Source organism: Rhincodon typus, unplaced genomic scaffold (genome assembly GCF_021869965.1).
Source record: "Rhincodon typus isolate 14 unplaced genomic scaffold, sRhiTyp1.1 hic_rhity00002170, whole genome shotgun sequence".
Classification (NCBI taxonomy): domain Eukaryota; kingdom Metazoa; phylum Chordata; class Chondrichthyes; order Orectolobiformes; family Rhincodontidae; genus Rhincodon; species Rhincodon typus.
The window spans coordinates 7,965-20,492 of NW_025967808.1; the positions used below are offsets into that span (position 1 = coordinate 7,965).

At 39.6% G+C, this 12,528-nt stretch overlaps 1 protein-coding gene across 1 annotated transcript in view; it reads left to right on the forward strand.

The window, feature by feature from the left end:
- Nucleotides 1-12,528, forward strand: part of LOC109926886 (1-acylglycerol-3-phosphate O-acyltransferase 4 (lysophosphatidic acid acyltransferase, delta)) — a 16,353-nt gene that overhangs the window by 1,427 nt on the left and 2,398 nt on the right. The window contains exons 2-3 of the mRNA XM_048592987.1: nt 1,290-1,459; nt 8,757-8,918. Of these exons, the coding sequence (XP_048448944.1) occupies nt 1,290-1,459; nt 8,757-8,918 (332 nt within the window). The remainder of the gene's footprint in view (nt 1-1,289; nt 1,460-8,756; nt 8,919-12,528) is intronic.

The window sequence follows — 12,528 nt, forward strand, 5'->3', positions numbered from 1 at the left end:
TTTTTGAGGGCCTTCTGCCCCCTCTGTGACTGAAATGTAATGTCTCCTCCTGTCTACCTACACAATCTGAGGCCTTTAAGCTGCATCAGTTTAAAAATGGGGAGCGCTGTTTGCTTTGCTAACCTGTTCCCATTCTATCCAGATGTAGCACCTCCGTTTGTTCTGTGCAACTTCCCATTAAAAGGATTTATTTTAAAATACACCCTTTAAAATGAATCTCCAATTGAAACCTTTACTCAACTGTCCTACTGTCCTTTTTGGTTTGGTATTAAATATTTTTTTATTTAAGTCTCTTGGATTGTTTTCCAATTTTAAATGTTGTTATAGTTTCTTCTATCTATATGAGTAATTAATCATCCAGTTAGGTTAAATCATTTTATTCATTTAATGGTATGAGTGTCGCTGGTTAGGCAGGATTTATTGATCATCCTTAATTGGCCAGCAGGCAGTTGAGAGTCAACCCTGTAGCTGAGAGTCTGGAGTCACGTGTAGGCCTGACCAGGTAAGGATGGCAGTTTCCTTCCGTAAAGGACATTAGTGAACCAGATGGATTTTTTACGACAATCGGCAATGGATTCATCGTCATCTTTTAGATTCTTTAATTCCAGATATTTTATTGAATTCAAATTCCATCTGCCTTGGTGGGATTTGAATCCGGGCTTAGAATGTCATCTGGGTCTCTGGATTAACAGCCCAGCAATAATACCACTAGGCCATTGCCTCTCAAATTTTAACGCATTACACATTTGCCAATGTAGAAGGAATTTATTCCTTTTTTCAAAACTTCAAGAAAAGCAGCAGTGTATGTTTGGGCTAAGCAGCAGACTCCTGTCCTTCCCAGCGACATGCGTTAGCCAGAACTGAGGACCACATATTACAGGATCAATGTGACACTGTTCCATATTCCCATATAGAATATTTTGTAGCCTCTAAATGAAATTTCTAATCCGTATCAAGTTTTTGGGCTTGTGACCATTAGTAATTTGATTGTGATTTTCTGACTTGTATGGAAATTTACAGTCAAATTTTGATCTCCTCTGTCTATTCCATTTTTTTCAGCCCCAGCACCAGGCTTGATTGTCTTCTATTGCCAAATCTGCCCATGTAACCCAAATGTTGGCCTTCACACTAGAAATTAGGCCAATGGAAACTTTTTTTTTCCCATACTGACAACATGCTGTTGACCAATAAGAACCATTTTTACCCACATCGGTTATCTTTTTTATGTTTGATTTTCATGGGCAAGACTTCAATGGCATAACTATTTGTTCTTTTTTTTACATTTACAGAATTGGTGTGGTTGCTGGAATGGTGGTCATGTACAGAATGTACCCTTTATACTGACCAAAGGAATTATATCAAATATGGTAAAGAGAATGCCATAGTTATTCTCAATCATAACTATGAGATTGATTTCCTTTGTGGATGGGACTTCTGTGAAAGATTTGGTGTTTTGGGGGTAAGTATTGTTCTTAATTAGTGAAATTCTTCACACACATCTGGAAGACCAATCCTTCCAAATCATTTTAATCTCCTCTTTCAGCGTTGTGCGCATGTATTTTTTTTTTTTTAAAAACTTATTACGACCGACCTAAATTTTTTTTGGGTTTTTTAATGTATTTGCTCATGGAATGTGGATGTTGCAGGACATACCAGCATTTTAATGACCATACCTGATTGCTCAGGGCAATTGAGTTAGAGTATCACTGACTTGGATGAGGAAAGTGAATGTATTATAACCAAGTTTGTAGATGACAAAAATAGGTGGGAAGGCAAGTGGTGAGGATGGCTCAAGGAGAGCGTGGCAATTGGATGCAAACATGGCTTGATGGTAGGAGACACAGGGTGGTAGTGAAAGATTATTTTTCAGACAGTGGTGTTCTATATGGATTGGTGCTGCATCCACTGTTCTTTGTTTATATAAATGATTTGGCTGAGAATTTAGGAGGCATGTTTTAGTATGTTTGTGGAACGTACACCAAAATTACTAGGATAGTCGATGACTAAGAAGGTTATCCAAGAGTACAACAGGATCTTATCAACTGGGTCTTGGGCTGTGGAGTAGCAGCTGGCGTTTTAATTTGGATAAATGTGAGATTTTGCATTTTGGTAAAACAAGGACAGGGCTTCTACAGTTATTGGTAGAGCCTTGGGTAGTGTTGTTAAACACCAAGACCTAGGGATTCAGGTACATAGTTCTTTTGAAAGTTCCATCATAGGTAAACAGGATGGTTAAGAAGGCACTTAGCATGCTTGCCTTCATTACTCAGACCATTGAGTTTAGGAATTGGGATGTCATGTTGAGGTTGTACAGGATGTTGAGGCCACTTTTGAAGTACAGTGTGCAGTTCTAGTCACCCTGCTATAGAAGGACATCATTAAATTGGAGAGTCAGAAAAGACTTACCAGGATCTTGCCAGGAATGGAGGGCTTCAGTTACAAGAGAGGCTGATGGGCTGGGACTTTTTGTTTTACTGGAGCATAGGAGTTTGAGGGGTGACCCAGGGTGAGTGAGTTCAGGGCTAGATGGCATATTTTTAAGGTGAGAGAGGAAAGATTTTAAAAGGGTCCTGAGGGGCAACTTCTCACCAGGATGGTTTGTACGTGGGATGAACTGTCAGATCAAGTGGTAGATGCAGGTGTAATTTCAACATATGAAAGACATTTGTGTAGGTACAAAGATAGGAAAGATTTAGAAGGATATGCGTCAAACACCAACAAGTGGGACTAGTTTAGTTTGGAAAACATGGATGGTGTGAACGAGTTGGACTGAAGGGTCTGTTTCTGCACTGTATGCCTCTGACGCAGAGTCTGCAGAGGGATATCGACAGGCTAAGGGAATGGGCAAAAATTTGGCAGATGGAATATACTGTGGGGAAAACCGTGAGGTTATGCACTTTGATAGGAAGAATAGAGGAGCTGAATATTGTTGCAGAAAGCTATGGAACAGAGGGATTTGGGAGTCTGTGTCCATGAATTTCTTGAAGCCAGCATCCAAGTTCAGTGGGCAGTTGGGAAGGAAATGGAATGTTGGCTTTTATTTCAGAGTTTACGAAAATGAGGAAGTTTTGATGAAACTGGACAAAGCACTAATCAGACCACTACTGGAATACTGAACAGTTTTAACATGGAGCATAGAACAGTACGGCATAGGAACAGGCCCTTTGGTCCATGATATTGTGCAGAACATGACGCCAAATTAAACTAATCCCTTCTGCCTGCCCTTGGTCCATATCCCTCCATTCCTTGCACATTCATGTGCTAATCTAAAAGCCCCTTAAATGCCCCTATTGTTTCTGCCTCACTACCACCCCTGGCAGTGCAATCTAGACTCTTCTTTTCTTTTTCGTTTTTTTTATTATTGTTTTTAAAAAAAAAAACTTTCCCCTCACATCTCCTTTGAACAGTCACCCCTCGCCTTAAATGTATGCCCCCAGTATTGGACATTTTAAACTCTATTGACAGTTACAATCTTTTTCCCAATCTATGCATCTCATAATTTTGTAGATTTCTAGCAAGTCTCCCCTCGGCCTCTGCTCCAGAGAATACAGCCCAACTTTTCTAGCCTCTTATAGCTCATACCCTCTAATTCAGGCAGCATCCTGGTAAACCTCTTCTGCACCCTCTCCAAAGACTCCACATCCTTCCTATAATATGGCAACCAAAATAAGTGTGGCCTAACCAAAGTTCTTATATAGCTGCAGTATAACATCTTGACTCTTGTACTGATCAATAAAGGCAAGCATGTCATGTGCTGCCTTTACCACCCTATGTACATATGTGGCCACTTTCAAGGAGCTACAGACTTGAACCCTGAGATCCCTTTGTACATCAACACTGTTCTCGGTCCTGCGATTTAAGTGTATACTCTTCTGTAACATTTTGATTTCCCAAAGTGCAACACCTCACACGTGCACGGATTAAACTCCATCTGGTATTTCTCCACCCATGTCTGCAACTGATCTGTATCCTGCTGTAACCTTTTGACAATCTTCTACACTGTCCACAACTCCACTGATCTTAGTGTCATCTGCAAATTTACTAATCCACCCATCCAAGTCATTCATGTATGTATCACAAACAGCAGAGGTCCCAGTATGGATCCCTGCAGAACACCACTAGTAACTGACCTCCAGCCAGGAAAACACAGTTGCACCACTACCCTCTCCCTTCTGTGGGCAAGCCAGTTCTGAAACCAAATGTCTAAATCATTCTGGGTGCCAGTCATCTTAATCTTCTGGATGAGCCTATCATAATGGACCTTGTCAAAAGCCTTACTGAAGTACATGTAGACAACATCTACTGCTATACCCTCATCAATCACCTTTGTCACCTTCTCCCCAAAATTCAATCAAGTTAGTAAAACATGATCTGCCCTGCACAAAGCCATGCTGACCGTGTCCCTAATTAGGCCATGCCTTTCCAAATGTGAGTAAATCCTTTTCCCTAAGAATTCTCTGCAGTAGCTCCCCAGCCATCAATGTAACGACTGGTATTTAGTTTCATGGATTATCCCTATTTCCCATCTTGAACAGAGAAGCAAGATTAGCTACTCACCAGTCGTTTGGGACCTCTCCAGTGGCTAGCGAGGATGCAAAGATCTTGGTCAAGGCCCCAGCAATCTCCTTTTGTCACTTTCAATACCCTGGGAACTTCTCCACCTTGATGCTCTTCAAGAGACCCAACTCCACTTTCTTGATGTCAAAATGTCCTAGCATATTAGCATGCTCCACTCTAATCTCACTAAATTCCATGTCCTTCTCTTGTGTGAATATCAATGTAAACTACTTATTTAGGATCTCGCTGTCATCCTGTACCCCCAGGCACAAGTTCACTCCTTTATCCTTGAGTGGTCCTACCCTCTCCCTAGTTATCCTGTTGTTTTCAATGTGTGTATAGAATGCCTTAGGATTCTTTTTAACGCTACTTGCCAAGGTCGTTTAATGGCCTTTACTTGCACTCCCGGCTTGAGCTCTGGGCCCCTTACTTAAGAAAATTGATACTGGCATTGGAGGCAGTCAGGAGAAAGCTCACTAAGTTGGTACCAGGCATGGAGCAGAGGGTTGTTAATGCAGTCGGCTGGATGGCTGGTTTGTAATGCAGAGTGATGCCAACAGCATGGTTTCACTTCCTGAATTGGTTGAGGTTCCATGAAGGATTCTCCTTTTCAATGTTTCCCCTTGCCTGTGGTGTGGTGACCTTCTGGTTAAACCACCACCAGTCATCTCTCTTTCCCCCTCCTCACATGCGCACACGTGATGCTTGGTGTGCTGTGTAATATTGCTGTCAAGGCATTAAGGATTTTATGAGCAAAAATGAGGGTTGATCATTTCCAATTTTTTTTTTTTTAAACCAAGAAGTTGAAAGCGTTCTGTTTACAATTTTCCCTTAAATTTCTGAAACAAAAACCATGAATGCTACCCATGAAAAATAGTAACTAGTGGAATGGGGATGTATTTATTTCATTCATAGAATGTGGATCTGTTTAGTAATGCTAGTTCTATTACCCACTCCAGTTGCTCTTGAAGTAGTGGTAAGCTGCCTTTGACCAGCTAAAGTCAATGGGTCTGTGTACCCACTGTCTTTGAATATTCCATTATTTGAACCTAATATATTTGAGTAAGGTATGGTATGTTTCTTGGAGGTGGTGTTGTTTCAGTATATCCACTTGTGTTGTTCTTTTAGGTAGTATAGGTCATAGGTTTGGAAGGTACAAGTAAAGAAGTTGCTGCATGTGTCTAGCAGATGACACGCTCTGCAGCCATTATGCAACAATAAAAGAGATTGAGAATGGCACCCATCCACGACCTTAACAATGTCCTGGATGGTGTCAAGCTTCTGGAGCGTTCTGGAAGCTTTTCACATCCAGGCAAGTGGAGAATATTCCATCACACGCTTTTGACTTGCACCTTGCTAATTGTTGAAAAGCCCTTTAGAAGTTAGGAGGTTTGTTTAGAATAATCAGTTTAAGATTCACTTCCTCCCTGTTGTACGTTTCTGCACTGCCATGATTCATTGATCTATCTAGCCAGTCGGATAACGTGCATCTAAGATGGTGACTTGAAGAGTCTGGGATGTTGGCTGAAAGGTTTGATTGTGGAAATATGACTGGCAGATGTTTGTATAGCTTGGACTAGTTCTTGCAGCTTAGTGGCCTTTTTTTTTTGGGTATCAGTTTGAGGCAAGCGCTTAGCCATTTTTCAAATGCAAGGATAGCAGATTTTGCTTTTACCCCTTTAAAAGGATTAAGGTGCTTTTGTCGTTGTCATGTTGATACTAACTAATTCGAGGTTAAATTACCTAATTGATTTTGAATTTTCCAGTTGTGATGGGATTTTAACGTGTCTCTGAATCATTTAATCCAGTAGTGTAACCATTATTCTACCATGCCCATAATGACTACCCAAAAATGAGAAATTTTCAACTAACCAGAGTTGGGAAATAGTGAACCATATCTTCCTGAAGGAAAGTATTACCCTCTGGTTGGAGACCTAGAATTGCGTAGGTCACTTTTTCTTTTACCCTCCTACATTTCTGTTTTTGTGTGATTATGGCCTGACAAATTTGACCTCCAGTTGGGTGTCTAGTTTAGTTCTGGATGAATTTATTACAAAGCATTCTCTTCCCTGTGGTATTTGGCTGCATTGGCTCTGTGGAAGTAAAGGTACAGTGTAATATAATTCCATTGTTAAGTTAGGTTTTCTGTCTGCTGTTCCACCAATAATAGTTGGAACAGTAGATCTTCTGTGGGTCAAACAAAACAAAATGCTCACTCGGCAGCGTGAAGCTTTTGTCAGAAAGAACGACAGCAAGAAATTAGAATGCTTGCTGACTAGAAAACTGTGACCACTTATTACAGAACTCATTTTTAATGAGCTAGTGTGAAGGGACAACCAACAACACCAGAATTTGTCCATTTGGCCATGATCAATTCTGGTGAAAATGTATTAAGAGGGAGTGCTGTTATATTTATGTATGACTGCTGACTGAATTACTCTACTCTAGTTCCCTTGCCTTGATTTGATTTTCAGTGAACCAATTGGCAATTCAGGTGTGTTTCAATAGTAGTTGAGAATCAAATTTGACTTTTTTCTTTTTCTGGAAACCTTTCAGAACCCCAGAGGCTGAGTACCCCTAAATTTTGAAACTTAATCTGTGTGAAAAGAATGCTTCAAGGGCAAGCAAATGCCTCTTTTTAATAATGACCAAATCACACTCTTGGGTGTGGCCTCATTAACACCCTGTACAATTTTAATAAAGCTTTCCTATGTTTCTACTCTATCCTCCTTGCAATACAAAGTAATGTTTTGTTTGCCTTCCTAATTACTTCCTGTACCTGAAACCAACTTTTCAGATTAGTGTACAAGGTCACACAGATCACTCTTTGCCATTCTGTAGCCTCTCCCTATTTAAATGATTGACTTTTCTGTTCTTCCTGCCAAAATGGAAAGCCTTCCCCATTGCTCCAACTGCCAGTCTTTCAACCACTTGAATAACCTATCTATATACGAAACCAGAAGTTGCTGGAAAAGCTCAACAGGTCTAGCAGCAACTGTGAAGAAAAAAAAATTAATGTTTCTGGTCCAGTGACCCTTCCTCGGAACCGTTCTGAGGAAAGGTCACCAGACCTGAAACTTAACTTTTTTTTTTCCTCCACAGCTGCAGCCAGACCTGATGAGCTTTTGCAGCAACTTCTGGTTTTGTTCCTGATTTATAGCATGTGCAGTTCTTTCAGGTTTTCATTAACCCATCTATATGGCTTGCTTCATATTACTTCAGATTCTTCGCATTTTCATCACAGCTTGCTTACTTGCCTATCTTTTTGAATTTTTTGACAAATTTGGCTGCCATACATTCAAAGTCATTAGTTGAGGCCCTAGCACTAATTCTTTTGTCACTCCAGTTTTCTTTTTTTTTTTTGTTTTCTTTGTTCTGTAATGGAATGTGGGCATTGGATTGTTGTCCATTCCTAATTGCCCCTGAACTGAGGTTTTCTAGGCCTTTGCAGAGTGCTGTTAAGAGTAAACCACATTGCTGTGTTTCTGGAGTCACATGTAGGCTAGTCCAGGTCAAGATGGCATATTTCCTTCTCCTAAGGGACATGTGAACCAGAAGGGTGCTTGCAACAGTTAATGGCAGTCTGAAAGCATATTTACTCTGCAGCTTTATATTCCAGGTTCATTAATTTAATTTGAATTCCACCAGCTGTAGTGGTGGGATTTGTACTTGTGACATAGGGTGTTAGTCTGCAGTGTGCACGTTTTATGGTTGCATAGCATTACCACTATGCTATCGCTGTTGCCACGACCATTACCCTTATCTTCCCTCACTTTCTTCAATTCCTCCCCCCCGCCCCAAATTTTTTTCATTCCGACTACTACCCTATCATTATCCTACTTCTGTTCCTTGTTAGGTATCCAGTCTACATACTACTATTAAATCACTTCCAGTTTAAGTACTTTTCCAGGCAGTGATGCTGGACATCTGAAAGTGTTGGTGAAACTTAGCTCTGGCAGCCTGTCTGGACTGAGCATCCAAGATGATATTGAAGTCAGTGAGACATAAATGGAAACTTTTTGCTGCTGTTACTTTACTCCATTTAAAATGTCACTCACTCGCATCTCTTCAAATCCCTTTTCTAGAGGCTGCGTGCACACTTTGGCTACTTTCCTATATTTTAGTGTTTTAAGAGATTGTAAACAGTGTAACACTGGTGTTAATATAACCATTTTAAAAATATTTTTTTCTTTTTGTAGAGTTCGAAAGTACTAGCAAAAAAGGAGCTGGCTTATGTTCCTCTGATAGGCTGGATGTGGTATTTTCTGGAGATAGTATTTTGCAAACGACAATGGACAGAAGATCGCAAAAACGTAGTCCAGAGTTTGCTTAATCTCCGGGATTATCCTGAAATCTTTTGGGTAGGTATGGTGTTTATGTTAGAAATTTCACAATTGTTTTCTGTAATAACAACAAAAATAACACCAAGTTCATATTGTCAGCTGAAGTTGTATCAGAATTCCTTTTCCTAACTTTTTTTAAATTTAATCTCCTGCACAGTTGAACTGTTCCCTATTCTAGCATACTGTACCATGACGTAAAAGCTATCAAGATACTTCCTGATTCCTACCAGGTTGTGAAAGTTATGCAAATATCATCTTCCTAACTCTCTCTAATTGCTATGTTTACTGTAAATATAATAACATTAAAACATTGAGTAAAAAATTTACTGAGTATTTGATCTTAACTTGGCATCTTGATGCATTTATGCTCGGTTCTGCTCATCTTTCACTAGATAAAGATTGATCATTTATGGACCTACATTTTGGTTTCTGGTTTGGGGAGGAAAAAAATCCAAATCTCAACATAATACCTCTTCTTGTAATTAGATGCCAGCCAACATCCATGAAGCATGTTATCTTAGTCATGTAAGGACAGATTACTGGGATTTGTGTAATTATGTTGCAGTAAGGAGTTGCCACTTTTTGGGAGAAAGTCAGAAGTCCCAACACCGGGACTCTTATGACTTTGCCCACCCCAGTCCAACACTGGCATCGCCACTTTTGGAGAGAAAAAGGATTGAAAATTGAAGCTCCAGAAGTTGGAATCTCTTTCCCCCAACAGAATGGGAAGGACCGAAAAAGGGCCTGTTAGAAATAGGCAGAAAGTTGAGTTCTAAAATACTGCACGCTGCTGTCTACTGATTCTTCTACCTGTCTTAACTTCCCTTTTGGTACACCCCTTGATTGCTACTCCTAGAAGATTAGCTGATTCTGCAGAGTTTACCAATCAAATTGGCCACTCAATACTCCAGCAGCTGGATATGTCACACATCTAAAGAATCTCTTACACCAACAATGCTATGATTCCAGGCACTAACCTCTACTTGGAGGGGTGGGTATGCTTCTCCATTTTGTCAGTACTTGCAACACTGATCTGAGGTACTCCAATAGCAAGCACTCCTGTTGCATTGGAGCTTTTTTTAAAGATTGTTAATTTTGAAGCTGATCTTTTTGATATTCTGTTGAAACTGGATCCTATCCTTGTGTGCTAACTACTTAGAATATATTTTTCCCATTTCGTGATTAAAGTATTTAAATTTATAGGACACAAGGTAGAAATTCAGTCCTGTCCATTCTCTTATGGATGCGTTGTGAATTGAGGTGTTCCCTTATTCTTGAGTAGCCCAACCTTTCAACTATACTTTCACTTTTGTGTACATTAATTAAAGTAATTACTGTTTCCCATATTTGTTCTAGGTTTTTATTTTTCTTTAACCCTTCAATTCCCCCTTACACTTCTCTCCTCTTGGCTTTTCATATTCCTTGTTTTTTCTGTTTTCGTATTAGGAGCTAATCTTTTTTTTTTAAGAGGATGCCTCATTTATTACTAAAACTAAAATTTGTATGTTTGACAATGGAACTCTCTTTACTTTTAGTTTTACCTCTCTGGTTAGAATATATCTTGTACTATTACAGCAGCTCATTTGAAGATTTCTCCATTGTTTAATCTGCTGTCAATTATTTTTTTTCTCCCTTTTTAACCCTGTCATTTTGGGCAAGATCTTTTTTATATCACGCTGAACATTTTATTTTTATTCTCTCCAACATTTGTTTTTGTCTCTGGTTCTTTTTTTGACTGCTCTTCGGTTTGGAAAAAGTAGAATTCTCTTGCTAACGATGGTTATTCATTGTCCTGTCGAAAAACACTTAGTTATGATAATTAAAATTCAGGGAAATAATTAACAACAATTGCTTGTTAAAGTGCTTTAGGTAGCAGTTGTTGATGTATTTTTTAAAATACGTTCCTTATTTTGATGATGTGCTAACATTTTATTAACCTGTATCGTGGAATAGATCACCGGATATTGTCAATATGTTCTTGCACGGCTGTTCTGAACAAGCTGGAAAACGGTTGTTTAGTTAACTAATTTCCACTGGCTAGCCTATAATATGCATTGAGAATCGGACCTGTTATCTCGTTCCATTTTCTTTCTAAAGTTGCCGTTCTGAATTCTATTTAATGTGATCTTTCATTCCAGTATTACACTAGAATTTTTTTAAGTACAAGTTCTGTTACCATGTGAAACATCTTAAATTCAAAATTGTTGTGCATTACGGATGTGTGGGGAGGGGGATAAAACCTACACCTTGCCTTAATTTAGTCACTTTTCTCTACCTCTCCGTCACAGATTTTAATTTTCATAGAATCCCTGCTGTGTGGAAGCAGGCCATTCAGCCCATCGATTCCACACTGACCTTCCAAAGAGCTTCCCACCCTGACCCACTCCCTACCCTATTCCTGCATTTCCTATACTAGACACTGGTTATGCCAAATTGCCAAATCTACTTAACCTGCACATCTTTGGATGTGGGAGGAAACCGGAGCACCCGGAGGAAACCCACACCAACACGGGGAGAACGTGCAAACTCAACACAGACAGTTGCCTAAGGCTGGAATCGAACCCAGGTCCCTAGTACTGTGAGGCAGCAGTGCTAACCACTGTGCCACCACTTGAATTACTCCAGGATTTTCACTGCCTCCAGTACTGTATCTATGTCTGCTCTACTAATTTTTTTTGAGGAACTTTCTGATAATCTGTCATACTTTTCTCGATTGCTAGCTTGAATCTGTTTACTTTACTATTTGTTCAATTTAACTTGAAGCAATATCCTGGATTTAACTTTTTTAGCTATTCCTTGCCTATCTGCTCTTAATCTGGCAAAGCATCAATTTTGTTATGCCTCAATAGGGTGCATGCTGAAAATCCATGTCCTGCCAACCCTTGAGTTGTCACAAGTTTAATTTTTGTCAAAGTATGTAAAGCCCACAATTTACATGTCTGATAGATTCGGTTTCATAGAAACCGTGGACTAGGTTTCTCTATTTGAGAACTGCTACTAATAAAAAGATTTTAACTACGTGAGCAACGAATTGCTTAAATATAACTTGTTAAAACTCTAACTGCCTTCTAAATCCCCTACACATATGCACGCAAATACGGATCGGAAAAAATTGGTGTTGTAGAAGAAGGGGCGAAAAAGTACTAGGCAAACAGTTTAATAGTCATTAGGATTTGATGGAAAAGGTTTTTTGTTTGTATCCCAAATCCTTTTAGTTCTGTAGTTTTCTACTTGGATTCTTTCATTTCTTGACAGGAGGCACAGAGTAAGTGGTTCTCAAATTATAGGTTTAAAAACAGTAGCAACAGCAACTGTTGGGAGAAAATAACTAGCTTTCTTTAGCATCGTGCCTTTGACTGGAACAAGAGAGACACCACTTCCCTTCCAAGATTCTCACTATATTGTTCACTCCCATAGCTGCTCAGCTACCCAGGAACTGATCAGTTGGAGTCGGGCTGGTGACATTTGGTTTGTGCAATTGTGACCAGTAGTGGGTCACGGTGATTTGCTGATGGCCAAATATCATTTGGCACGCATACCCAGATACTGAGCTGCTTTTAATTTATACCTGTACGCTCCCCCGCATCCCCAGCACATGCCCTAAGAAGACCTTCCACATCAAACAGAT